The 26410-nt window shown below is 39.9% G+C and overlaps 6 protein-coding genes and 2 long non-coding RNA genes across 13 annotated transcripts in view; 7 read left to right on the top strand and 1 right to left on the bottom strand.

Moving 5' to 3' along the window:
• Nucleotides 1–1006: 1006 nt before the first annotated feature.
• LOC135337504 (angiopoietin-related protein 1-like) lies at nucleotides 1007–2291 on the top strand. Its single transcript, XM_064533445.1, has 2 exons — nucleotides 1007–1345; nucleotides 1492–2291. Exons 1-2 carry the CDS (start codon nucleotides 1187–1189, stop codon nucleotides 2161–2163), a joined length of 831 nt encoding a protein of 276 aa, XP_064389515.1. The 5' UTR covers nucleotides 1007–1186; the 3' UTR covers nucleotides 2164–2291.
• A 2086-nt stretch (nucleotides 2292–4377) lies between these two features.
• On the top strand, nucleotides 4378–5559 carry LOC135337322 (angiopoietin-related protein 1-like). Its single transcript, XM_064533242.1, has 2 exons — nucleotides 4378–4611; nucleotides 4769–5559. The coding sequence occupies exons 1-2, from the start codon at nucleotides 4420–4422 to the stop codon at nucleotides 5441–5443; spliced, it is 867 nt and encodes a 288-aa protein (XP_064389312.1). The 5' UTR covers nucleotides 4378–4419; the 3' UTR covers nucleotides 5444–5559.
• Nucleotides 5560–6403: 844 nt separating this feature from the next.
• Nucleotides 6404–7493, top strand: LOC135337328 (fibrinogen-like protein A). Its single transcript, XM_064533257.1, has 2 exons — nucleotides 6404–6603; nucleotides 6653–7493. Exons 1-2 carry the CDS (start codon nucleotides 6433–6435, stop codon nucleotides 7322–7324), a joined length of 843 nt encoding a protein of 280 aa, XP_064389327.1. The 5' UTR covers nucleotides 6404–6432; the 3' UTR covers nucleotides 7325–7493.
• Nucleotides 7494–8099: 606 nt separating this feature from the next.
• LOC135337492 (conditioned medium factor receptor 1-like) lies at nucleotides 8100–12774 on the top strand. The gene is made up of 8 exons (XM_064533431.1): nucleotides 8100–8375; nucleotides 8652–8876; nucleotides 9344–9480; nucleotides 9997–10102; nucleotides 10621–10786; nucleotides 11187–11366; nucleotides 11794–12028; nucleotides 12367–12774. The coding sequence occupies exons 1-8, from the start codon at nucleotides 8244–8246 to the stop codon at nucleotides 12635–12637; spliced, it is 1452 nt and encodes a 483-aa protein (XP_064389501.1). The 5' UTR covers nucleotides 8100–8243; the 3' UTR covers nucleotides 12638–12774.
• Nucleotides 12775–13763: 989 nt separating this feature from the next.
• LOC135337484 (uncharacterized) overlaps nucleotides 13764–26410 on the top strand; it is a 16554-nt gene continuing 3907 nt past the window's right edge. For 3 of the 5 annotated variants that reach the window (XM_064533417.1, XM_064533419.1, XM_064533421.1), the window contains exons 1-3: nucleotides 23126–23445; nucleotides 24239–24532; nucleotides 24594–24659. In XM_064533417.1, the coding sequence (XP_064389487.1) occupies nucleotides 23196–23445; nucleotides 24239–24532; nucleotides 24594–24659 (610 nt within the window). In that variant the 5' untranslated portion in view covers nucleotides 23126–23195. Of the gene's footprint in view, nucleotides 14032–23125; nucleotides 23446–24238; nucleotides 24533–24593; nucleotides 24660–26410 lie in introns of those variants that run through there. The other 2 variants (XM_064533418.1, XM_064533420.1) reach the window with 2 other exon arrangements.
• Nucleotides 15082–17234, top strand: LOC135337529 (uncharacterized). Of its 2 annotated transcripts, none has more exons than XR_010395156.1 (2): nucleotides 15082–16020; nucleotides 17048–17234. It is a non-coding gene; the product is annotated as an uncharacterized LOC135337529 (long non-coding RNA). The 2 variants fall into 2 exon arrangements; XR_010395157.1 differs by having other exon boundaries at nucleotides 15082–16024.
• On the top strand, nucleotides 21064–22508 carry LOC135337527 (mitogen-activated protein kinase kinase kinase kinase 4-like). The gene is made up of 3 exons (XM_064533468.1): nucleotides 21064–21112; nucleotides 21333–21553; nucleotides 21665–22508. The coding sequence occupies exons 2-3, from the start codon at nucleotides 21404–21406 to the stop codon at nucleotides 21824–21826; spliced, it is 312 nt and encodes a 103-aa protein (XP_064389538.1). The 5' UTR covers nucleotides 21064–21112; nucleotides 21333–21403; the 3' UTR covers nucleotides 21827–22508.
• The window catches only part of LOC135337530 (uncharacterized), an 8543-nt gene continuing 7145 nt past the window's right edge, over nucleotides 25013–26410 (bottom strand). Inside the window, exons 2-4 of the long non-coding RNA XR_010395159.1 lie at nucleotides 25304–25372; nucleotides 25192–25260; nucleotides 25013–25133 (exon numbers count right to left, since the gene is read on the bottom strand). This is a non-coding gene — a long non-coding RNA (uncharacterized LOC135337530). The remainder of the gene's footprint in view (nucleotides 25134–25191; nucleotides 25261–25303; nucleotides 25373–26410) is intronic.

Below are 26410 nucleotides of genomic sequence, written 5' to 3'. Positions count from 1 at the left end.
TAACTACAGTACGTGAATTTAGACTACCAAAGGGGGGGGGGTCCAGTGATCCTGGGGAGATAACATACTTGTTGATATCGGAACGGAATCATGACCTTTACTATTATAAACGGGTAGTAATTTTAGCGTTTTTAAAATTTTCTCTGTTTTTAGGGACTTAGTCTACTAATTTTGGCGGATTTGCAACGACAATAATTATGTGCATATTAACAAGATGCATAAGTATGAGTTTTAAGGTTGAATGGAAAGTTTGGAGTCAGATATAGATGAAAAAAGGCATAGAAAAAATAACAGAGAGAGAGTATCAATATAGGCAAAGTGTACATGCATCAGATGTATGCGGAGAGTAACGTGACTTCCTGTATCAGCCATCAAAAAGTAGATTGCATCACAAACACTGCAAATTCCAAGCCCACATTTGATATTCCCTCTCTATTATAATTATACTCTTGAGTAATACTCATTGTGTAAAATGAAACAGACACGCAAGAGCTGAACTTAGTACATTTATAGTTATAGCAAGCTGAGGTTGTGTATATACTTACATGTATAGCATCCAGTACTGCATGTATACAGTTCTTAATTGTGGTACGTGAATAAAAACAAGGGAACTCTTAAAAAAGTTGTGTATGCATCACCCAAGGAGCCATGTGAAGCTGTACAGGACATGCATATAATATGGCAGATGGTGGTGGGTAACAATGCCATACAAAATTCACAAGACATCAAACGCTCCACCACCAGCTGTGTAGGGTCCAGCAATAAAAATGATCTATAGTGTACATGGTACCAGTAGCCACACCGACGCTAAGAGCAAGACATTAAGTGGTAAACAACAGATGGCTATTACACACTTGAAACAATGCCATAAAAAGTTCACAAGACATCAAACACTCTACCATGCATGCACTGATATTATACAGGGTCCACCATTAAAGGACTTTTCCCGTGTATAATATTACATACACTTACTAGTAGCCACACTGGCGCTAAAAGTGAGACTTTGTGGTGAACAACAGATGGCTATAGATCATATCAATTTAGCTATGCCATGCAAGTTGTAATTTAGCATTGAAGGGTTCGAATGTCATGCAGGCAGTATAAAAGAAGTTTGCAAGGCAAAAAATAATTGCCATTGACGAAAGAAATCTTCACATCAATAAATCTTCATTCAAGAATTTTAACCATGGAGTGGAAAGCAGTGGTGATAGTCGTTGCTGGTGTCATGGCAACTGCAACTGGTACTCCAATCAGTGATTGCTCCGCTCGTTTTCAGCAATCTCTTACGGAAGTGCTACAGCTGAAGAAAACATGTGCCACAGCTATGTACAAGGACTGTTGCCAGGTAACAACAGATGTCAATACAAGTCATACAAAAGTTATAATTGTACATAATTATGTGCATGAAACAGATAGCAGTAATAATTATTATAGTTAGGCAAATTTACAAGTATATGATACAATGCTCTTAACAAATACAACTTCACACAGATAGCACAAATGTCCAAAACATTTGATCACAACCTGGAGTCTGGGATCTATGACATCAACGATGTCTGCCATACAACTACGCCATTTGGCCTGAACTTCTCCCCAGTGCAAGCACGCTGTAACATGGAGAGTGGTGATGGTGGATGGACCGTTCTCGTTCGAAGGACACCAGATGTTGCTGAGCGATTGTCTTTCGACAGGAATTGGGTGGAATACGAACAAGGATTTGGGAACCTGAGTGGCGAGTTCTGGTATGGACTAAAGAACATGCACTGTCTTACAAATCCAGAGCCAATGGAGGTCGAAGTTGAAGTCAGAAAAACTGATGGCACAAAATTGATATTATCCTATGGTCAATTTCAAGTTGAAGGGCCCAGTACAAGTTACACACTGCAAGTTTCTGATCAACAACACACTGGATTCGACTTCCTTGGATACTATCACACTGGAAAGAAATTTATTGCAAAGGATAGGACCAGCGGAAACACATGTGCTGCACAAACAAATGGAGGCTGGTGGTTCAGTGCCTGCTACAACATTGATCTAACTTTAGACAGTTTTCCACAGCTCTTTCAAAGAAGCACTGGAGCTTACATGCCATTTGATTATGCTGAGTTGAGGGTGCGTGCTAAGTCATGTACAGCAAAGGCAGCTCCACCAACATGCGAGTAACTTAATTGTGCTCTCATTGTGAAAACTGTGAACAGACAGAAAACTAAAATTTTAGCTGATTTATATAGTTAGAGTCATAGGTGTGCTTAGCATTTAGTGCAGTCCTTTGATTTCAAAAATGGTGTGGATATTAGATATAGTATAAGTAAAGCATAAGGGGGATGGGCATGATGGTACTTATAAGCAATAGTTTACTGGTGTATATGCACACATGAAGTCAAATACCGTATAGCAGGTATACTTCGAGGGTATATAAATGTTTGTGGTCTTTGCAGATTAAGCATGTACCGCGAACATTTATAACCATGAATTTTAATATCGCATGCATGCATGCTGCAAATACGCTGCTATTTCAGGAAAATTAACCCTTTCCCGGCTTTAATTAAAACAAAATAATACAGAATAAATACATGTTTTTCTTTAAAAATCCATATCTTATGAACCATACATTGAAATCACTCGTAACTATTTCCTACAGGTAGCCCAGACCCCGGGGGTACCATGACATCATCATCGTTACCTAGCAACTGACCACCCCCAACTAATTAGCGATTGTTTACAAACATTCACAATTATGTACACAAACAATATTATACGAAGGCACAAAGTGACTATAGACACTAAGTAAGTGTTCTCAATGTTCTCACGGTGACATAGTTCGATTAGGATCTGCCGAAACTTCTCTGCGAGGTCGTATCAGCAGACGCCCTTTCCCCGGGAAACGTTCTTCACCTACACACACGTTTACAAGTTCAATGGTGGCTCATGATATCCACTGCTGTACTAACTAGCCTAAGCAAACCTAATACTGAAGCTATCCTGAAGCTATCAGAATACAGTATGTTGTACAAATGCTACTCTAGACTTACCAGATCCAGAAACTTGGTCCAGCTCCTTCAGGCTCCTCAGGCTCTTTATTTTTTAGGTTGAGGTATCTTCCTACCTAGCTATGATCCCAGTCACTGTCCTCTCACTCTACAAGGCCATAAGCATCGATATTCTCACTGTCTAGCAGCTCTAGAACCCCACTGAGGTTGTACTACGAAAATCTTGAAGTCATCATCAAACGGTCACTTTTCTTTCGACAGTACTGCACAAAGTGTACCTCAAAGCAAGATGTTGAAAATACCATGTGAAAGAGCAGCTCAATGCATGTGCTGGTACCTACAGTGTGTGCATAGCTCCAACACAGCCAGCACAGCAAATTTTTTTTAAATCTCGGTCCGCTGGACGACATATGTCGTCCAAAGCCGGGAAAGGGTTAAATCCGCGAAAACCTTTCTAAAGGCATATTTCCGCGAACATGTCATACCCTCAAAATATACCCGCTATATACGGTATATATAATGCTATATACAAAGTTCACAAGACATCACATGCACACTCATTTAAATAGTATATCAGCTGTAGGGTTGAGCAATCAAGGACTTTTAACAATGATCCAGTGCATGTATAGTACCAGCTAAATGCTGATCGAGAGGCTAGAGTAGGCAGTCTAAGAAATAATCTAGCTCTTATTAATAAGTTAATGGGATGAAATTATAAGAGTTGGGGAGACAGCAAGTGCATGGTGAACAAGTACACAGAAATCATTATATTAAATGTACATTGGACCAACTATATATAAGCGTTAGAGGGATATAATTATAATTATTATTTGAAAATTGTCCACAAACTATGGGTATACATTTATGTACGTGTTAGACTATATTGTAGTTGACCAGAGCTAGGGGGGGGGGGTCACACACTTGTTGACATGGAAATGGAATGTTTTTTTAATATGTTATACTACAGGACATCATGTGGCAGATGGTGGTGGGTAACAATGACATACAATTAACAACACATCAAACGCTCCACCAGCTGTGTAGGGCAGCAATAAAGGACTTTTTACAATTATCCATGATAGTAGTACACATACCAGTAGCCACTGTAAAGCATTACAAATTAAGATAGATGGTGGTGGGTAACATACATCGTATAGGGTATACACAATACCATACAAGGTTCAAAAGACATCAACTGCTCTACCAGCTTTGTAATAGGATCCAGCAATAAAAGTGGAATCAGTTTTCAACAATGATCCAGTGTAGTAGTATACCATAGAGTAGCCACACTGGCGTTAACAGTGAGACAGCTGGTGGTAAACAAAAGATGGCTAATACACATATTCAATTTGCATGCATGCATGCGTGCTTCTATAAAAGGACATTTCGTCTTACACACATACATGCCCATTCCAACAACAAAACGTCAATGTCAACATATCAACTACAAATAAAGAAGATGAAGCTACAACTGGCAGTTCTCTTCATATCTGCATTGTTGAGAGAGTCTATAGCAATGCCAGCTGTTGACCACTGCCTGATAAAGTTTGAGGACTCACTCAAGGAGACTATGGCTCTCAGAAGAAGCTGCGAGGAAGCTAACCTTAAAGACTGCTGCCAAGTAAGATATTAGATATTCATGTAATATTTACCATTGGCATATGAATGCTACAATATGACTGTCTGTACACTACTTAATATTATATATCTATACAACTGGGAATAATTATAGCTATACTAATAATTAATTGTGAGATTACATATAAACATTTTTGTAGATTGCAGAAGCATCCAAGATAATTGATAATGACAACTACACTCCAGGATCGGGAATCTACGATATCAGTAATGTTTGTCGAAGTACAGCAGCCTTCACTCAAGACATCTTCCCCTCTATGCAAGCTCGATGCAACATGGAGAGTGGTGATGGTGGATGGACAGTGCTAGTGAAGAGGACACCAGACGTTGATGAGAGAGTTTCATTCAAAAGGCCTTGGGTGGAATATGAAAATGGATTCGGGAACCTGAGTGGCGAGTTCTGGTACGGACTAAAGAACATGCACTGTCTTACGAGTCGAGAGCCAATGGAGGTCGAGGTTGAAGTCAGCAAAACCGACGGCACAAAACTAGTTCTTTCGTATGGTAACTTTCGAGTGGATGGACCTAGTACAAGCTACACCCTGCATGTGTCAGACAAACAAGATGAAGGTTTTGATTTCTCTCAACATCATAATGGAATTAAGTTCTCCACACTTGATCGAGATAATGACCAAAATCCCGGTAGTTGTTCAGCAATATACAACAAGGTGGGGAACTGGTTTAATAATTGCTACACCATGCATCTCACTGGCATGCCCAATCCCATACTTAGTAGTGTCTATGACTATGCTGAACTACGAGTACGTCCCAAAGGCTGTGCAGCTTTCGGAGACGAGCCTGACAGTTGTGAGTAAGAAAAAAGGAGAGCCGAACTTGATATATTATGTACGTATACTATGAATCACACCAAAAATAAGTGTATGCATGGAATATTTGAAATTCAAAGAAGATGTTTACTAATAATTAACAACTACCACATGAATGCATGAATCTATAAGCTAAACCAGTATAAATCACAGAATAACAAATTTTGGTTAGTCGGCCCACAAACTGTGGGTATAATTATATATACGTGTATCAGGGGTGGATCTAGGATTCTTGATAGGGGGGAGCTAAAAATATTTTAACTCACGTACAATGTGTTTCCTGCATGACTCATCAATAATTGTTCTGCTCAGTAATAAATTGGGTGTGGCCATGATAATGTAACCGTAGCTACGTGCTATCCAGTACATGCAGTGTGTTGATAGCTAGCTCTAGATTCTATTCTTCAGGCTTGTCATTAAGGCCAGGGGGGTGCTCAAGCCCCCAAAGCCCCCCACTGGATCCGCCCCTGTGTATAGCTTTAATATTGGTGGTTTTAATTTGGCGATCTAGGGTAAATTCGCCAAATTGCTCACACATTTTTGCAAAGCACAAGAAAAGTAGTTGCCAAGCATCAGCACAATCAGAAATAACTTCATGTCATTGCTTTCCATTTTTATATAAACGATACATTACTGTACCCACAAATACATAATGTAATGTATGTAGAAAATGACACACCATGCACATGATGTATTACGCTGATTTCCTTATTGAAAATGGAGCCACCCACACAGGCTTTGCTAAGAGATATACTTCGCTATTATATACACATGTTAAAAGTACCCTATATCATAGATTGAAGCATAACCCATGCACCATAACAAAACTATACAGAAACTACTCTCACGACAAGTGTGTGTAAAAACAAAAACATACAAGCTGGTTTACACACAATATACTTCCTACGTCCAAAGTTCATGATTACTGTCTATATAAGCAAGGACAAAAGTGTACGTTTATAGTAAATTCAACAAAGATGGGACTGTTTTGGAGAGAACTGATAGCTGGTATTATTATTTTCACGTCATCTCTCATCGCAGCTCAAGCACCAGAACAACATTGCTCACTGAAATTCCAGGAGGCTTTTGAAGAGGCCGTAAAATTGAAGAAAACTTGTCAAGAAGCACGCTACAGAGATTGCTGCCAGGTATATTGTTAGTATAACAAGCACGTCTCATCGCTGTAAACTCATGCAGGTGGCAAAAGCATCACTTTTTGACTATCCAATTAAAAGTGGCGTCTTCTACATTAACAATGCTTGTGGGCATGAGTCACCTTTCATTCAAGATATTTCACCAATGCAAGCTCGGTGCAACATGGAGAGTGGTGATGGTGGATGGACAGTGCTAGTGAAGAGGACACCAGACGTGGAACAGAGAGAGCTTTTCAACAGAACATGGGTGGAATATGAGAATGGATTTGGGAACCTGAGTGGCGAGTTCTGGTACGGACTAAAAAACATGCACTGTCTTACGAGTCGAGAGCCAATGGAGGTCGAAGTTGAAGTGAGTAAAACCGACGGTACAAAGGTAGTTCTTCCCTATGGTAACTTTCGAGTGAATGGACTCAGTACAAGCTACACACTGCATGTGTCGGACAAACAACATGAAGAGGCTTACGATTACCTAGGATATCACAATGGTATGAAATTCACAACATTTGACAACGATAATGACAGTGGAACTTCTTCAAACTGTGCTACTAGCCACGGAAAAGTTGGATGGTGGTTCAAAAATTGTGACCTAACGTTACTAACTCATATGCCACATCCAGAGCTCCACACAACGTCTCCTGTTACCTATCACTATGCAGAGTTAAGGGTGCGTCCAAAATTATGCAATGCAAATCTACCACGTACTTGTGACTAATAGAACAGATGCCAGCAAGAATTTATAGAAATTACACCACTAGAAAAAGTTAAACTTGGACTGTTTGTATTTATAGTAGTGTAATAGTGTAGAAAAATGTTTAGACCTCATTTTTAATATCACTACCATTAATGTATGGATATATTCTACTCAGATTGTTCCACGACAAGTCAATACTTAGCCATGCAATTAACGTGCGCATGCATAATTATTTGCAACTTCCCTAATTTGAGGTTTTTGCCATCTGCGCATATCGCACGCGCAGTAACATAAAATACCATGTTCAATGTAATGTGAGCTTCTAAAGTTCACACAAGCCAATTTATTGAAAAATTACTTATCTTCCCCGTGCATCAATATCTACAAGGAAGGAGGAGCTGAAACTAAGACAATATCCTATTATCAGCGACCTTATACGCTACGTTAATTATGGCATTAATATAGTGCATTACTCACCTTGACCAGTGAAGAGGAATATCCGAGTGAGGGTGTGGTTTATGTACTCTCTCTGTCTCCTGGCAGTCTCTGCAGTCTCCTTAGCGACGTGAGGGGAACTGAACAGTGATGCAAATGGATTGTCCTCTTCAGAAGCAGCCATTTTTTCACTCATCTCTCTTCCTGGAGCTTTATTTACTGTTTTGAAATAGACTACTTCCACATTCTAGGGAATTCCCTTTTGGCAGAGTACTACAAGGCCCTCCCACATTCTGGGGAATTCCCCCTTTAGCTAGTGCGAACGCCCACCTAAAAGCCTTTTAAAAAGGTCAAAAATACGCCCCTAATCATTTTCTTCACCTCTAGCTCTAGCTCTGCCTCAATTGGACATCAGATGATTCTTTAACTCCCTCTGGGTCTCTTCTATACATTCAAAACAACTTGAACACTAAGGAGGCTCACTTTAACCCGAGAAAGTCTAGTTATGGATACTTGGCTGATTGCTGTTTTGGTGATCACCGGAGCAGTTGTGCTGTACCTGAGGAGATGGTGGTATGCATCAGTGAGGCCCACTGTCAACATCAGCAGCTTCCCAAGGAAGTACCCAGATGAAAAGGTACCTTTATTATGTACTTGTATATTAGCTTGTATTTTGCTTGTAAGTTTCATCGGAATTACATGCTTTTGTATTCACTGAAACACCGAAATTACGATGAATGCTTGTAGCCTGGCGCTAGGTCTAGATTGTTTTTGCACTAATGTAGCACTACCAGCATCTGTACAATCTGGAAGTTCAATATTATGTATCCAGCTATTTTTGGCATGCAGTGAGTGCACATAGAAAATTATCATACCCACATTTTTGTTGATTGTTCTTTCTCCACTGTTACAGGGTGTGTCCAGACCTCACTATGATGTAGTTTGTGTGGGTGCTGGTCCGGCCGGGGCAACACTCGGCTTCTACATGAGCAAGATGGGACGTAAGATTTTACTCCTCGAGAAAGCAACGTTCCCGAGAGATAAGATCTGCGGAGACGCTCTGTGCAAGACTGGGATTGAGATTATTCACGAAATGGGAGTGTACGAAGAGCTAAAGAAAGAGAATAAAATGAATATCGTAAGTTGTTATTACTTTTCCTCTTACAAGATTTTGCAGAATCTTTTTCAACATCAACAAAAAGCGTTAAGAGTTGAAATACGTTCTATAATAACGTTAATCATCGTTCAACCCTCAACTCTATTGATAGTTTGACTCTTATAAAGGTCATTGCCTCCCTCCAACTACCTAGTATTTAATAGGCCCTAAAACAATGTTTATGCTTAATTAGTTTGTATACACTGATTGGAAGCTTAGATAGTGTTTGGAGGTGACCTTTTCTTAGTAGTCCAGTACTACGGGCATTGAACACCCTTGAGTTAAAATTCTTCAATTTTAATAATGCGTTTTTATTATTAGGCCCACATGCAGTCTGTTTTTTGGCTGTGTGTTTTCAATGTTAACTTTGCATATGGAATGTCTAATTTCCCTCCACCCCCTCACACACCATCACACACACCGCCCCCTCCACTCTCACACACACACAGGCAGACTCTGGGGGTATGGTCAGTCCCGGCGGGCTCAGTTACATCGGCCGCAGCAAGGAGATCCTGGGAGAGATACCCGGAGCCATTGCCATCAAGAGGATCAATCTGGATGAGAAATTGGCTCGTGCTTGCCAAAAGTGAGTCAACTAGTGTAAACGATATTAATGGATTGACAAAGATAACAAGATTGTTTAATTATCTAACTCTGCAAAGTAAGTAACGTGCATGCATGCATGAGGTTATTCAAACACAATATTCTAATCTATCGTTCTTTGGTCTCATGACTGGGTACACTTGATCTATAGGTACACTATTATTGGTTACTTTTAAAGAGCTACTAATCTTTTAGTTTTGATAAAACTGGGCGTTCTTAAGTCAAGTTTTGGTCTCTCAAATCTGTAATAAAACAGGCCCATTTTAAACAAAAACCACCCACTTTAGTGCCATTCTCGCCCACTCTTTTATAGGAAATGGAAAATTTAGGGCCAAATAAATCACCTAGCAATTAAAGCGTATTAATCTCAGCCTAAATGATTTAGTAATCCCCTGAGCAAGCAAAGTTTACCATGTCCTAATGTAACTGTAGCTACACTGTCATTCGGTTAAAGTACATTACATGCAGATTTCTTTTTTGTTTTTTCTGCCTTCTTTAGGGCTGGCGCCGAGTTGAGAGAGAACCATGCTGTGAAGACCGCCACATTTGACAAGAGCAAGGGACTCTGGACAATCAGCTTGGAGAACTCAGACGAAACTTTCACAGTAAGTGACGGCATTTAGTCAGACTGCATGTGCACTGTATGTACTGTGTTTACTGTATGCAGCACTGTGTGTGTGTGTATGTAAGTGTGTACACTGTAGGCATACATTGTACTGTATATACAGTGCATGCATACAGTCAGTGCATACAGTCAGTGTACTGTATGCACTATGCATGTTTACTTACACCTTTCAATAGACGGTACAGGATAGGCGGCACTCTCACTCTAACCATTACTTTGTCTTGAGTATACAAGATTAAGTGAGAAGCTGTTACGTCTGCATGAACGTGATAATTATAATTAAGCCACTAATTGCATGGCTCACCGTATATCGGGGGTTTCGAATGCGAGGCAAATGCTTATGACACTGCATTCAAACCTGATTGCATTGCAAATTGTATGACTGTGCATGCTCACTGTCTTTCAATTGCGATTTATACGACCGAAACCTGATAATTATATATTGTAATCTCTCTCCCTCTAACCACGCTAGTAATTATTCCTCCTTCTCTCCCCCAGTGCCGAGTCCTGGTGTGTGCTGACGGTGCTCCCTCTAAGCTGGCCATACAGTTGGGTCTGGTCAAGCAGCCTCCACAGACATCCTGCTCCAGGTGCTATATTGAGGGGGGCACACACAAATTCAAGGCTGATGGTGTACTCTTCTACAACAGGGAGCTGCTCCCAGGTAGGGGAAAGATCGCATCAGTTATACCTGTAGCATGTATTCTGTACCTGAATATGGTAGATGCTTAGGATAGCAATTAATTTTAAGCCGATATCAAGTAACAGGAAAGCCCTCGGGATTTGGGACACTATAACACATAGATACCTCATGCCCATGTACTATAACTATAGCAAAGATAGGTAGTGAAAGCTTGAGTTGCATGGGACAGCTTTTATAATTGTAATATGTATGTAATTATGAATGTACTTGTACCTGGTTCAATATGGTAGCAAGGCGGTTAGATAGCAATTTTAAGAAAATAAATTTCCAAAAACAGCACGGTTACCCACATTAAATAGATGTGAGAGTGTGGACTGGAGACTAGAGTTGCTTCTATCTTTACGTTCTTTCTTTTGTACAGGTTACTCTTGCCTGTTTCGCCACGCTAATGACGAGGCCAACTTCTGCATCTACTTGATTCCGGGCAACCCTGATGCGACCGCTGAAACCCTCGCTTTCTGGCACGAGAAGATGATGAAGGAAGACCCGAACATCAGCCGTGCCCTCGGAAATAACATCAAGACCGAGAGAATGAAGGCTGGTGAGTGGGTGGGGGGTATAGGATTTGGATCGCACTTTTAATTGGCTAACTAGAGTTAGCAACATTATTTGTATCCCCAAGCAATCTATAATTACCGATAACGATAGCTCATAGTTCCCCGCTAAGCACACTGAAGTGAAATGGGAGTTATATATAGTGTGTGGGGGGTCATTTTTGGAAATAATCCCTAAAAGCAGTTGCTACCTACTAATACTGTTATATGATTGTGTTTTCAACACCCTATATATGAGTTGCCTGCCGCTAAGTCCTCTAGTTAATACCTAATTTAATTGCTTTTCGAGATTTTAAAACATGTGTACAGATGCGTGTCTGGATAAGGCATAATTATACTACATACTGTCCCATTTTTAAATCCAGTGAAAGTTGAAAAGTTTTCTGGCCGTCTATATATAAATTTTTTCTCCAGCTGCTCTTCGTATTGGAGGTGAAGAGACGACGTTTGCAGACCATGTTCTTGTTATCGGAGATGCCGCTGGTTTCACTGACCCCATGACGGGAGAGGGCATTCACACGGCAATGGACTCCGCCCGAATGGCAGCCAACGTCCTGGACGAGGCTCTCAAGGCTGGGAATTTTGATGCTCCTATTATGGAAGAGTATCAGAACAGATGGTTGAATGCCTGGGGCACTGACTTCTACTGGTGAGTGTGTGTGTGGGCGTAATATGTGTATTGTGTACGGTTAATTGGCGTAGTCTGTTTTATTATTAACAGTTACAGTGCTAATTATAAAAGTGAGGTGTTGATAGCTTCTAAAGCTACTATCGCTTTGTTAACTAAAAGTGTGTGCATTTTTCACCTCAGACAAGTGTGAATTTTACGATGCCTCTAGGGTGTGAGCATTTACAATAACTACATTCACGATTAGTGTAATGCTCTCTCTCTCTCTCTCTCTATCAACACATACTATTACTGTACGAACAACCTTGCCATCTCCCACCCCCCACTTCCCACACCCTCACACCCTCCCGCCCACACAGGTCCATGGTCATGATCCAGATGTGCTACAAGTACCCGATCCTAATGGACGCTGCCGTAGCCGCCATGATACGAAAGGGAGACCGTTTCCTTGCTCGTTGGGCCGATATTATGACTGGAAGAGTGACCAAATTCAACCTCCTCTACCCCGACTTTGTGATAGTGATCACGTACGAGCTGATTGTGCTGATAATCAAACGCCTCCTGGGCATAAAAGTTGGAGACAGGGGAAGCGCTGCCAAAGGACTAGTCGATGACAAGAAGAAGCAGTAATTAAAAAGACTTTATTTGAACTTTTTAGAGAACTTAGTTTAGACATTTATAGCTAAAGAACTATTACTGTATCTTTTAGTGAGCTGAGCGTCTTTCCTCTCGGTGTGTTGCCCTTATTTTATATATTGGTCTCATGATCCTAACAATTGAGCTTTATTATTAATCTGAGAAATGTGCTACATTTTTTGTTCATCATGAATATCAGACAAAAACAGACTGCACACAATGTGGGAAATATATTCACAGCCCTTGAGAGATATGGTGTTCATTAAGTTAGCTCAGCTTCACCACTGTTGCATGTACTCTGCTTCCTGCAGGTGATGGATGAAGGAGTATAATAACGCTTTTACTCAGTCTATAATAATCATACTTTCTCAATGGGATATCACAAATTTTACGATGGATGTTATCATCAATAGATCTACCCCAGCCCCGTATGTTTTTCGTCTTATATCATAAACTCGTACCGATCGATACTAAACCTATCAGTGCATGTAAGATATGTAGCCGGCCAATTAATAAAGATACTTACATTAAGCCTCTTGTTGAGCCTTGCCTGCAAGTCAGTGAAAGCTGTCCTGTGTTGTGAGTCTGCTTCAACAACTTTATCTCTCACTCCAACAGCCTCCCTAGCACGGGGCATCTGTAGCACGTGTGTGGGAGTGGTGCATGGGGCACATTGGTACATTGCTTAATGGTTGCTGCATGCATTGCTATGGAACTAAAGAGAAGGGATGAATTTTTTTATATGGGATACAATAGGATGTAGTGTCCTTTATGTATTGATAGCAAGTATGGTTAACCATCTAAGTACTTAGCAAATTATGAGCTAGCTGACATTGAACTAGACTAGCTCTGTGGCTCACATTGGCAACATCTTTGGAGGTGCACAGATGGATGGCTCTGCCCTCCCTCGAGTTTAGATACTCTCTTCGTCTGTCTAGCGATCTCTGCTTCCTCAGGGCCTCATTGTGGTAGGTAGACATCTTTGAAAAATGGTCTAGACTTGACTAAATTTACATTAGCAAGGAGCTCCTCCCACATTATCCAAAGTGTGACATGGCACATGCGCATTAGAAATATCAGCCCTCATCGGTCAACTGCTTTCAGTTTGTCTGTTGCTGTTGTCACTGCTTAAAACTAAAACATGTACATGGATATCAAATGTGATGTGGTATTGGAGTCTTGTGACTTCCAGTGCTCCATATCTTTGAAGGTTCGACAAGATGACACTGTAAAGAAAGTGAAAGAATTTATCTTCTCTCAAGTTGGATTTGCCGAGGACCAACAAGAGCTGACGCACACCGGGCAACTCATGAAAGATGACAAGAAACTTTCTAACTACGCTGTGTCAGATGGCTCAACCATCCAACTAAGGCTCGTATCCAACAAAGGTATAAACCAACAATTATACTGTGGTCTGCCTATATACATGCATATAGCTATATGCATGAACATAATTTTATACCTCCAACAAAATAATGTGACTAATAAACAGTTCATAAAAAAAACCATATTATTGTCAGTAATAACAAACGACTTGGTGGCAGCTTTCATTGTCACATTTACAGTTATCTATAACAATAAGGAAATGAAAGCACCGCGGGTGCTGATGCCTCGGTGGAGGTGCCAAAGCTACATAACATAAAACTACTAGCTAGCAAATAGTGGGTAATTATCGACCATGATTGTTGTTAAAAACGATCGATGCCAAAAGTTAAAGTCTAAAATTAATGGCTGCAAGTCAGCAGAGCCTTCAGCTCTCTTCTCACTCTTGCAGCTACCAATAGCTAGTGTTCTAGTGCAGAGCTAACTACTAAGTAGAGTAGCAACACTCGGTGAACAAGTTTTGCTATGGACTCTTCTGAAAAGGCTGCAATGGCATTCCAAGTAAGCAAAACTAGGCATAACTCGAGAACGAAGCTTTATTTTGCAAATCCACAAATAGCATGCCAAAAAAACATGACTAGAAGCCTATAGAAACTCTTACTTGCACTTTATTGATCCTTGAGCAGCTGAAATAGTCTACACACACACACACACACACACACACACACACACACACACACACACACACACACACACACAAACACACTACACTGCAAAAACACTTTTGTTATTGTGACACAGTTTGCTACCGGCACAAAATGTTATCTTGACAAAACGTTTGTCAATTTCCTGCAATTATTGTTGTAACGACAAATCATAGTTTATTTAACTATTAATATAGTTTATCTAACTATTAATATTTGTTATTATAATGGTAGATTGTTATTTGAACACATGTGTTGTCATTTTGTCGAAGCGTTGTTGATCTCACATTTAGTGGAAGTTATCGTTCATTGTCAAATTAACATTAATGTGTGACAATAACAAATTATAAAGTTACAGCTAGAACTCTACTAAAAGATACGTGCAAGTTTGCATTGCTGATTTTTCGATTACCCTAGCTCGTAATAAATTGTCTACACTGAAACATCTCAGTTGCCCTGATGCTTATATCTTTGCATGCTCATGTTCAATTGTGTATGTAGCAATTGGAGACTTGTGACTGGGCATGGTAAGTTACAGTGGCAGTGAAGAAGTCAGGAGCCTCCAGAGTCCTTCAGTGCAGTGCAGTGCAGGCAGCCTTCTCTCTAACCTCCTTCACAAGGCCTGGCCTGAAGAGCGGCCTGGGATCGAGGCTACCTTCTCTCTAGCCTCTAACTCTAGCTAGTCTCGAGGCCAGATTCTGATAAGGAGAGTTTGGCCTCTAGACTATAATTATAAGCTGGAACTATAGGTGTGGCATGAGGGGGCGTTCAGGAATAATAGGGCAAGGCCTCAAACATACTTAGCACATGGTGCTTGCAGCTGCACCAGACTGCAGCTGCTCATGCAGCTTTATACCATCACTGACTGCATGCCTGTACCCCTGGCCCTGGCAGTGGGCTACCATGTTCCATGTACACCAGCTAGGATCTAGGAGTCAAGAGTCACCTGCATCTGCAGCTTGAAAGAAAAGATAATTGCAAGTTAGTCAGTGCTCATTGCTAAACTCAACTTATTGCCCAATACTCTCTTTCAGATTTTCTTAAAGAGTAGATAGTACCACCATCTCAAAGAAAAAAGTTAAGTTCCATTGCATGCTGTTGGCGCATGGCATGTACATGATCCCAAAACTCTCTGAATTCACAGTTTACAAATCACTGCTATACCGTATCGGCGTATAACTCCACCATGTACCAGCTTCAAAGAAAAAGGATTTAAGTTATGTTGCTCATTGCTAAATAAATGTGTTTACGTGTTTCTTCCAGCTGCAGATTTTACCGTACCTCGGCCCCACAATGTGTACCAGCTAGGAGTCTACTTAACCACCTTCATCGACTTCAAAGAAACGACTTGCAAGTTATGTCATCCATAAAACTATATAGCTAGCTAGAGGGCAACTGTCCCTGGTTTCGACCTTCATCTGTAGCATACTGATTTACGAGTTTGTGTCTTCATGTGTCAGTTACACTGGTTTCGACTGGTCAACTTCGTCCATGGGGTGATAGCTAGTATACTGATTTACGAGTTTGTGTGTATGTGTCAGTTACACTGGTTTCGACTGGTCAACTTCGTCCATGGGGTGATAGCTAGCATACTGATTTACGAGTTTGTGTGTATGTGTCCTCACGTGTCAGTTACACTGGTTTCGACTGGTCAACTTCGTCCATGGGGTGATAGCTAGCATTGTAATTTACCAGTTTGTGTGTACGTGTCCTCATGCGTCAGTTACACTGGTTTCGACTGGTCAACTTCGTCCATGGGGTGATAGCTAACATTGTAATTTACGAGTTTGTGTGTATGTGTCCTCATGCGTCAGTTACACTGGTTTCGACTGGTCAACTTCGTCCATGGGGTGATAGCTAGCATTGTAATTTACCAGTTTGTGTGTATGTGTCCTCATGCGTCAGTTACACTGGTTTCGACTGGTCAACTTCGTCCATGGGGTGATAGTTAGCATTGTAATTTACGAGTTTGTGTGTATGTGTCCTCACGTGTCAGTTACACTGGTTTCGACTGGTCAACTTCGTCCATGGGGTGATAGCTAGCATACTGATTTACGAGTTTGTGTGTATGTGTCCTCATGTGTCAGTTACACTGGTTTCGACTGGTCAACTTTGTCCATGGGGTGATAGCTAGCATACTGATTTACGATTTTGTGTGTATGTGTCCTCACGTGTCAGTTACACTGGTTTCGACTGGTCAACTTCGTCCATGGGGTGATAGCTATAGCATACTGATTTACGAGTTTGTGTGTATATGTGTCCTCACGTGTCAGTTACACTGGTCAACTTCGTCCATGGGGGTGATAGCTTATACTATTTACATTTTGCACTACATATGTGTTGGTAACTATAGTGACTTCAATCTTTTGTTCTGTAGGGGCTTATTGTGACGAAAATGATCTGAGGGATGTAGCGTTCATGAAACCAAACGAAACGCCTGCAGTTCACTGTACTGGAATTTCAAGAAACGCTAAGTGATGAACACTAAAAACAATTTACTGACAGAAGAAATGTATTGTGCTGCATGTCATGTGATCCAGTGATCTTATTCTATCATAAACTCATTGTTCTAATACCGTTTGACCTTCTGCATGTGCGTACGTGCGCGAGAAAACAACTAATTAAATGACAAAGGTATGGTGTTAATTTAACAAAGAAATTCACTTTATAGCAGTGTTAATTCAGCATTCACTTTGCTATTTTGACATAGAAGTACAATAAATTGGTGAAATTCAGATGACATAATACTTTGTTGTTTTGGCATAATTTCTTTGCTTGAATGACAAAACATTGTAGATTGTTTTACCTTTGTCATTCTAACAAATATTATTCTGTCATGTGAGATTCATCACCGGGACAAACTTTTGTTTGTTAAATTAACAAAAGTGTTTTTGCAGTGTACCGTATATACCTCGCTTGCGCATGCGCACCGAGGCATAACAAGTCTTGCCAGTCAATTCCTATAATTATGGGGGGAAGAAAAGACTCGTAAATGCTCAAATTAGTCACTGTCAATGACTGGACCTCTCATAACAACTCTACAAATAAGTAGTTCCAAAATTGAAATTCCTACGTGTAAGTGGATAGAACCTGAATTTCCTCAAAATCAGTAGTTGATAATTATGTTGAAATATTGATTCTGTGGCACTTTTAATGTTGTGTTGATAATGCCCATATTTGTCATCTTGTATATAATTGTATAGATGATAATGATGAGGCTGCTGCATTTCGGAGGAACTACTGCAACTTAGCACAAGGAATCACTGACCCAACAACATTTGGTGCCAGACTTTATGCTGCTTGTCTGATAACAGCTGAAGTGCGGGACATTGCAGCGAATGACTTTCATCCACCTTGCACACGTGTCTTAAAACTACTATCGGTAGTTGAGGGCCAAATCAAGCTTTATCCGGCACAAAACTTCCCTCAATTTATCAAAATTCTTTGTGAAGAGAAGTGCTATTATTTACTGGCGAAATCTCTTTGTCCAAAACTAGGTAAGTGCATGCATGCACACCAGATTTTTCAAGTAAGAATTGTTATCATCATTATAATATAGCTGAAAAGTACATTCGGGAAGCAGAAATACCCACAAGTGATACATCTATTGACCCCCAACCACAAGGTATGTGCATACAATAAATCCATCCTGATTGAAACTAATTATCTGATACTGAATCAGTAGGTAGATGTGCATGCGCACAGCTTAGCAACCATCAAACAATGCTACTAGACACACTGGCTACAATTAATCAGCATGCAAGGTATATACCCCAGCTAGAGTAATAAACATTGACCCTTTATCAATACACTGGTGACTCCCTCAGAATTCCATAATACACTTAGTATAAGATAGTGGAATTGCACAAGAACACTTATAGTTCAACTGGTTACAGACAGCTATGAATATACCATTTGATACGTCACTGGTTCCTATAGCTACTCTCAATAAAGATTATACTCATAATTATGCATGGATGTGCATGGGCAGACAGCATGCATGCATGGTAAGCCTGGTAACAGTTTTAAAAACTTCAAATTTAAGCCTTCAATCTTTATAGTGAAGCAACCATGCATGCATGATACAATTGTGTGACAGTCCATGCAGAAAAAAAATCAATGTTTTGGGGACTCTAATTAGCCGTAAATTAATGGAGCGTAAAGTTTGCATATAATTATTATACGCTTATATAGATAAGGGTATAATTACATCACAGACATTTTGCCGGCCCATCTTAATTGTTACAATCAACCCCCATGCATCCACATATAGATCCACCATCAGCTCAATTTCTCACTGTTGAGAAAATTAGACTACAGATAGAAGAACTTGACGACGAATTTCGTACACTAACCTTTGAGTTTAAAGAAGAGCTTGATACAAAGATAAAAGGCGGCAAAGAAAAACTTTCAAAGGTTAAACACTTTGTCAGTGTCTTGCCTGAGGATATTAAGCCTGAGCATAAAAGATTTGTGACAGCGATTGTTACGGATAAAATGTTCAAGATACTGATATCGAAGAACTTTTCTATAAATTAAACACTTACTGGTCATATATCAATTACAGCTTGTTGCTCTATTTGATAAAGAAGTTAGCCAGTGATAAGCTTAAGTTAAAAATGGAACGATACGATGAAGACATGAAATCATTTCGGCAGCGAACGACTGTGAGTAGATTTGTTGAGATACGAGGGGCTGATTGTGATGAGGATTTAATGTCGAAAGCTGAAAATAAATTCGTTAGAGTTAGGGCAAAGCTTAACAAAGATACTTCTCATTGCACTCTTGAAAACCTTCACTTGTTACGCAAGGACTTCTGCGCAGCTTATCACTTGTCTGATTGCGCCCTATTGCTCTATAATGTTGAGACGGGGTCGATCCTTATTGAATGGTGGCTCCCAGTGCAATTTGAAGTAGGTTTACTGTCTTTGATCAAGCGAATGCCTATTGAGGTCTTTTGTATCTCTCGCAACATTGAACGACTGGATATTGGAGGAGAAATAATTCACGACGAAATTGTAATTAATTTTTACAATTCATGTTCTTATAATGTAGTAGTAAAGTAAAAATAATTGTGTTACTAATTACACAGATACTTGATGAAATCAGTATTCCAGAGCAAGTGAGTTTATCATCATTATGCTGATATATATATATCTGTCTTGCAAGAGTGACAGCTTCTTTATACGGAATGTGTTTACTTTTGTCATTAACTGCAGCAAAACCTGAAAAACTTTCTGGACTGCAGAAAATGCGAATGCTTGAATGAAATGGATGATCACCCTTTCACACACGCACTTAAACCTGGACCATTGCAGTATCTCGAGTCAGATTGCGATGAACAGCTGATCGTCTCCTTTGAATTTCAAAGCACAGTAAAGCTCCACTCAATTCAGCTGACAGGGCCCTTGGATGGATGTGCTCCAAAGACTCTGAGGCTCTTTATTAACCAGGTATATGTAACTATAGTCAATTTCTTATTACAGCTGTCATGAACATGCAAAAGCCATGCATTGTTGGGTAAATTAGGCTTACAATGATAGCATTGATCGGCATATAATTATCCTAACATAAAAATATATGTATTATAGCCAATCACACTGGACTTTGACCAAGCACAACAAAGAGCTCCAGTGGAAGAGCTTGAGTAAGCCTATAGCAATTATTATCCATGCATAATTATACACTCTTAATCGCTTCTGCTCTCTCAGACTTTCCGAAGAGGATGTTGCTCACGGTTCATCAATCCAGCTAAACTTTGTCAAGTATCAGAATGTCAAGAATCTAACGGTAATTATGTAGCCTGCTTTGTTATACTGTTGTCTACATAAGTTTACGTTCTAAGCACACACTGATCATACATACATACATACATACAAATGCCAACGCAGATCTTTGTCAAGGACAATCAAGGTAACAAGGCCACCACAGTGATCAACCATATTGGTCTTTATGGAAACCCAGTGGAAAGGCTGGACATGTCAGAGTTTAAAGAGGTGCCATCATGTCCTTGGAGTCGCTACCAATAATCAATTGCACCATTTAATAATCAGTTTTTGTATAATTCAGTATAGCATTAATAATTATTATTCTGCATTTTACGTATTTTTCTGTAACTATCTCAGTTGTATTGACTGAGTTTTGTGAAACTGCATTTTATAGCCAACACATGAATCATCTGTAGTGTGTGTGAGAGTGGTTATTGTAGATCTATAGGAAAGATCACCTGATTTCAGTGTGTGAATCTAAACCCAGGCTGACAGCAAAGCGTTCTATTAGAAAAAAATCGAAGCTAACTGGAGCAGCCCCACCCCCTCAAATTCTGCAGCATAGCACACACACCCTCTTCATGCTCGCAGCAAAGTTCTTTGTCAAAGATGTTTGGGGATAATTTGCAAGTACTCAAGGACTACGGGGAAATGGGAACTAGTAGAAGTCATTGGTAAGATTGGTTCAGGTTGGTAGCTCTACTGAGCTAGATCTAGCTTCAAAGTTTTCCCTTGCAAAAAAGTGGTGATTGATCTTAGCCTGTACTGTGTAGACTATTAAACTAGATCTAGCATGAGTGAAAAGCATATATATATAATAGCTAGACTATAGTAGTAGATCTATACTAACTGTGGCCATCATTTCTACTATACACTACTGTACTTCTCACACAGGAGAAGGCAACTATGGAGAAGTGTTCAAAGCTCGCAACGTGCAGACGGGGGTGGTTGCTGCAGTGAAAGTGATGGAGGCCATACTAGACAAAGAGGACGATATTAGAGCAGAGTTGAATGTTTTTGAGAACCATTCCCACCACCCCAACATTGTCAATTTCTATGGTGCCTTTGTGAAAAAAGATTCCATAGCAGATGATCAGTTATGGATTGTTATGGAGGTGAGAACGGTGACGTCATTAATTTTGATGACTAGTGAGTGATCATTCACAACACACACACACACACGCACGCACGCACGCACACACACACACACACACACACACACACAGCACTGTTCGGCAGGCTCGGTAACAGATCTAGTCAAAGAGATGAAAGAGAAGGGAGAGAGATTATCTGAAGACACCATTTCTTACATCCTCCGAGAAGTACTAGCTGGTTTGTCTTACATGCACTCGGCTTGTAAGACAAATATGTATCACATGCACTGGTGACCACTACAAAGTGGTACAATCAGTGACAAAGTAAGCGACTCTACGTGTATGTGTTCACTGTTTAGCACGTACGTACGTACACTCTGTGCGTCGGTTGCCCATTGATTGTTACGTACATGAGACTAAAAAGTCGAAAATGGTTTACTGGCCCATACACTATTGCATGCCGAGCCTAAAAGTATCCATTTGTGTCACTGAAAAGCGCGATCAAAAAAAGACCTTTAAGCTAACAAACACACGTACCAACAAAACAATCATGGGCAACCACCCTTTTCATTTCGTTATTACTTTAACATTTCGTACATACTTAAACATTTTCTGTTGACTCCTCAATACGGTAAGTGACAACGTAAGAATACAATTGACTGTGTGTGTTTATCCTCTGCAGGTAATGATGTGAGCGGGGTGTAGGGATTTTGGGCGAATTCGCCTCGTTAAAAACAAATCGTAACGAGATGAAGGCCGTACCTCAAAGGTGTCTTGGAAACTGGCCAAACCAAAACAACACAATGAACATTTAAAACTCTTAACTTTACTTAATGCTCACTTGACGACAACTTATATATTAATTACCTTCAACAAGATTACAGGACGATGACAAACTAATCAACGTCACATTTATCTTATACTACTGTATTGAAAAAGAAAGGGAATCAAAACTAAAAAACATTTGCAATGTGAACGTTGCTAGGATTGCCAGGAAAAGAAAAGCGCGAAAAAGCGAAGAAACAAGAAATTCGGCGAGTGCATAACTCCAATCCGTTACTGTGTTGTGGGTCTGCATCAACAACTTTATCTCTCACTCCAACAGCCTCTCTAGCACGGGGCATCTGTAGCACGTGTGTGGGAGGGGTGGGGGTACATAGCTTAATGATGCATGCATTGCTATGGAACTCTAATAAATAAAGAGAAGGGATGAATTTTTTTATATGGGATACAATATAACTGTAGAGTGTCCTTTATGTATTGATAGCAGGTATGGTTAACTATCTAAGTACTTAGCTAATGACATAAATTATTGAAGCATGAGCTAGCTGACATTGAACTAGACTAGCTCTGTGGCTCACATTGACAACATCTTTGGAGGGGCACAGATGAATGGCTCTGCCCTCCCTCGAGTTTAGATACTCTCTTTGTCTGTCTAGCGATCTTTGCTTCCTCAGGGCCTCATTGTGGTAGGTAGACATCTTGTAAATATCATGAAAGATGGTCTACCGGTACACGCTAGACTAGCTCTGAGGAAAGGAGCTCCTCCCACACTATCCAAGTGTGACATGGCGCATGCGCATTAGAAATATAAGCCCCATTAGCCAAACTCTGCTTTCAGTTGTCTGTTGCATGCAGCTAAGATTCACTGCTTAAAGTGTACATGGATATCCAGTGTAATATAACAGTGGTATTGGAGTCTGATTGTGACTTCCAGTGCTCCATATCTTGGAAGGTTCGACAAGATGACACTGTAAAGAAAGTGAAAGAATTTATCTTCTCTCAAGTTGGAATTGCCGAGGACCAACAAGAGCTGACGTACATTGGACGACTTATGGAAGATGACAAGAAACTCTCTAACTACGCTGTGTTAGATGGCTCAAACATTCAACTAAGGCTCGTACACAACAAAGGTATAAATTAACTGTCTGCCTATACATGCATAATTATAGCTATATGCATGAACATAATTTTATAAATAACCACTAATTATAACTCCAACAAAATAATGTGACTAACACTATTAAATAAACAGTTCATAAATAACCCTATTCCTGTCAGTGATAACAAACGACTTGATGTCAGCTTTCATTGTCACATTTACAGTTACCTATAACAATAAGGAAACAAGTCTTGCCGGTCAAAAAATAACTGATTTATAATTTATAATTATAGGGGATCGAAAAAAAGATTCGTAAATGCTCAGATTAGTCACTGTCAATGATGATAGAATTATAAAAAGAATTCACGGATTTAATTTTTGTTGACTATCAGCCTCAATGATTGAAGTGTATACGGTCAATTAAAATGCTTTCTCCAATTAAGTATTTAAGTGGGTGAGAAATAATTTATAGTAAATTCATTGGTATCTGTTACCACAAGAGTAACTGTTTTTGTAGGAGAAGGAGGACTGTATTTCAAGATATGCCAGACATAGTCAATTAGTGTTAATTACAATGGTGTCTCGTAATACCTCCCCTGTCTCATAACATCCACCGCAATCACTAAAATCAGTTGCAAACAAAACACTTTCACTTGAAATTTTTTGCTTTCATGCAAAGCTTATTGACCATGGTTGTTAGTGAAGAGACTAGTTTGGCTTCCTTAGGAATACTGTAAAACAGGGGGATCCAAAAGATGTTGATATCTCATAATAGCATGTGGCGCATTAGTTGATATAATGCCCATATTTGTCATCTTGTATAGATGATAAAGATGAGGCTGCTGTTTTTCGGAGGAACTTCTTCAAGTTGGCACAAGGAATCACTGACCCTGGAGTGTTTGGTGCCAGACTTTATGCTGCTTTTCTGGTAACAGCTGAAGTGCGGGACAATGCAGCAAATGAGATTCATCCACCTTGCAAACGTGTCTTACAACTACTATCGGTAGTTGAGGCCCAAATCAAGCTTTATCCGGCACAAAACTTCCCTCAATTTATCAAAATTCTTTGTGAAGAGAAGTGCTATTATTTACTGGCGAAATCTCTTTGTCCAAAACTAGGTAAGTGCATGCATGCATGCATGCCAGATTTCAAGTAAGAATTGTTATCATCATTATATAGCTGAAAAGTACATTCAGGGAGCAGAAATACACACAAGTGATACGTCTATTGACCCCCGACCACAAGGTACGTGCATACAATAAATCCATCCTGATTGAAACTCAACTCTCTTATACTGCTGAATCAGCAGGTAGACGTGCACGCGCACAGCTTAGCAACCATCAAATAGACACACTGGCTATAATTAATCAGCAAGGTATATGCCCCAGCTATAGAGTTGTAAACCTTGACATTTTATCAATACACTGCATGGTGACTCACTCAGAATTCCACAATACAAGATTGTTGAGCTATGGCCTTAATATATAATAGATTTACACGCTACAGTAGTTTGACACGGCAGCCGAGTGGTTTCTCGATAGTGCATGGAATTCCCATAATAAGTTCAACTGACAATTATAATGGTTACAGACAGCTATACTAGGGTGACACAAGGTGTCATGGGGCGAGCGTGTTAGCAGTACAGGTGGTTCACATCTATGTGTTGTGAATACCTATGCCTGTCTTGTTCCAAGCATGCCTGTCTGGCCTCAGGAGTCTCTGTAGAAAAAAAAACACTGGCTTATCATCATGAACGCCACTGACAAGTGGCACTTACCCGAGGCTCTGCTGGTTTGAGTTGAAGCAGCCATTTGCTGTAGGCGTGCCTGTCTGGCCTCAGGAGTCTCTGTAATGAAAATTACACTCACCTTTACGCCGCCTGTACTTACCTGAAGCTCTGCTGGTTTGGGTGGAAGCAGCCATTTGCTGTAGGCGTGCCTGCCTGGCCTCAGGAGTCTCTGTGTCAGCTGTTTCTTGGGCTCTTGCTTGTCTCTCTCGATCCCTCCTTATTCAAAGCTTTTCTTGTTTGCGTTCGTTGTCAGGATTCATTTTATGCAACTTTTTCTTATGCCTCCAGTTGTGCAAAATACAAGAAATTGGTAAGGACTGCGTGTGTAAAAACCAGCTATCAGGCCGTACCGTACGTACCATTACATACATACATACATACATACATACATACAGAGAAATTGTCTACCGAGGTCACTAAGATAAGGCTCGCTACGCTCGCCCCAATAACTACTCTCAATGAAGATGCTTACTAAGTATATATAATAATATACTCATAATTATGCATGGATGTGCACGAGCAGACAGCTACATGCATGGTATAAGCCTGCAGGTATATAAAACTTCAAATTTAAGCCTTCAATCTTTAGTAAAACAACCATATGCATGATACAATTGTGTGACAGTCTATGCATATGGAAAAAATAAATGTCTTTGGGACTCTAATTATATAGCCGTAAATTAATGCAGCATAAAGTTTGCATATAATTATTACATAAGGGTAATTACATCACAGACATTTTGCCGGCCCATCTTGTTATTATCAACCCCCATGCATCCACATAATTATAGATCCACTATCAGCTCGATTTCTCACTGTTTTGAGGAAATTAGACTACAGATAAAAGAATTTGACGACAAATTTCGTACACTAACCTTTGAGTTTAAAAAAGAACTTGATACAAAGATAAAAAGCAGCAAAGACAAACTTTCAGTGGTTAAGCACTTTGTCAGTTTTCTTTGTCAGCTTTCATTGTCACATTTACAGTTACCTATAACAATAAGGAAACAAGTCTTGCCGGTCAAAAACACTTATATAATTATGGGGGAAGAAAAGACTCGTAAGTTGTAAATTACAGGGCCCCTGATAACAACCCTATAAAGTTAGTCTCAAAATTGAAATTCTTACGTGTAAGTGGACAGAACCTTTTAAAATTGAATTTCCTCAAAATCAGTAGTTTATATAATAATTATGTTGAAATATCGAT

Source organism: Halichondria panicea, chromosome 6 (genome assembly GCF_963675165.1).
Source record: "Halichondria panicea chromosome 6, odHalPani1.1, whole genome shotgun sequence".
NCBI classification, from domain to species: Eukaryota; Metazoa; Porifera; class Demospongiae; order Suberitida; family Halichondriidae; genus Halichondria; species Halichondria panicea.
Note: the sequence above shows the minus strand (reverse complement) of the source record. Positions and strands in the feature narration are given on the sequence as shown.

Excerpts from the sequence above, each read along its gene's own strand:
- LOC135337504 (XM_064533445.1), top strand. The coding sequence starts at position 1,187 with ATGGAGTGGAAAGCAGTGGTGATAGTCGTTGCTGGTGTCATGGCAACT. Across the intron at positions 1,346-1,491 it reads TGTACAAGGACTGTTGCCAG|ATAGCACAAATGTCCAAAAC; the intron begins GTAACAACAGAT and ends AACTTCACACAG.
- LOC135337322 (XM_064533242.1), top strand. The coding sequence starts at position 4,420 with ATGTCAACATATCAACTACAAATAAAGAAGATGAAGCTACAACTGGCA. Across the intron at positions 4,612-4,768 it reads ACCTTAAAGACTGCTGCCAA|ATTGCAGAAGCATCCAAGAT; the intron begins GTAAGATATTAG and ends ACATTTTTGTAG.
- LOC135337328 (XM_064533257.1), top strand. The coding sequence starts at position 6,433 with ATGGGACTGTTTTGGAGAGAACTGATAGCTGGTATTATTATTTTCACG. Across the intron at positions 6,604-6,652 it reads GCTACAGAGATTGCTGCCAG|GTGGCAAAAGCATCACTTTT; the intron begins GTATATTGTTAG and ends AAACTCATGCAG.
- LOC135337492 (XM_064533431.1), top strand. The coding sequence starts at position 8,244 with ATGGATACTTGGCTGATTGCTGTTTTGGTGATCACCGGAGCAGTTGTG. Across the intron at positions 9,481-9,996 it reads TTGGCTCGTGCTTGCCAAAA|GGCTGGCGCCGAGTTGAGAG; the intron begins GTGAGTCAACTA and ends TGCCTTCTTTAG. Across the intron at positions 11,367-11,793 it reads GACCGAGAGAATGAAGGCTG|CTGCTCTTCGTATTGGAGGT; the intron begins GTGAGTGGGTGG and ends TTTTTTCTCCAG.
- LOC135337527 (XM_064533468.1), top strand. The coding sequence starts at position 21,404 with ATGGAGGCCATACTAGACAAAGAGGACGATATTAGAGCAGAGTTGAAT. Across the intron at positions 21,554-21,664 it reads AGTTATGGATTGTTATGGAG|CACTGTTCGGCAGGCTCGGT; the intron begins GTGAGAACGGTG and ends ACACACACACAG.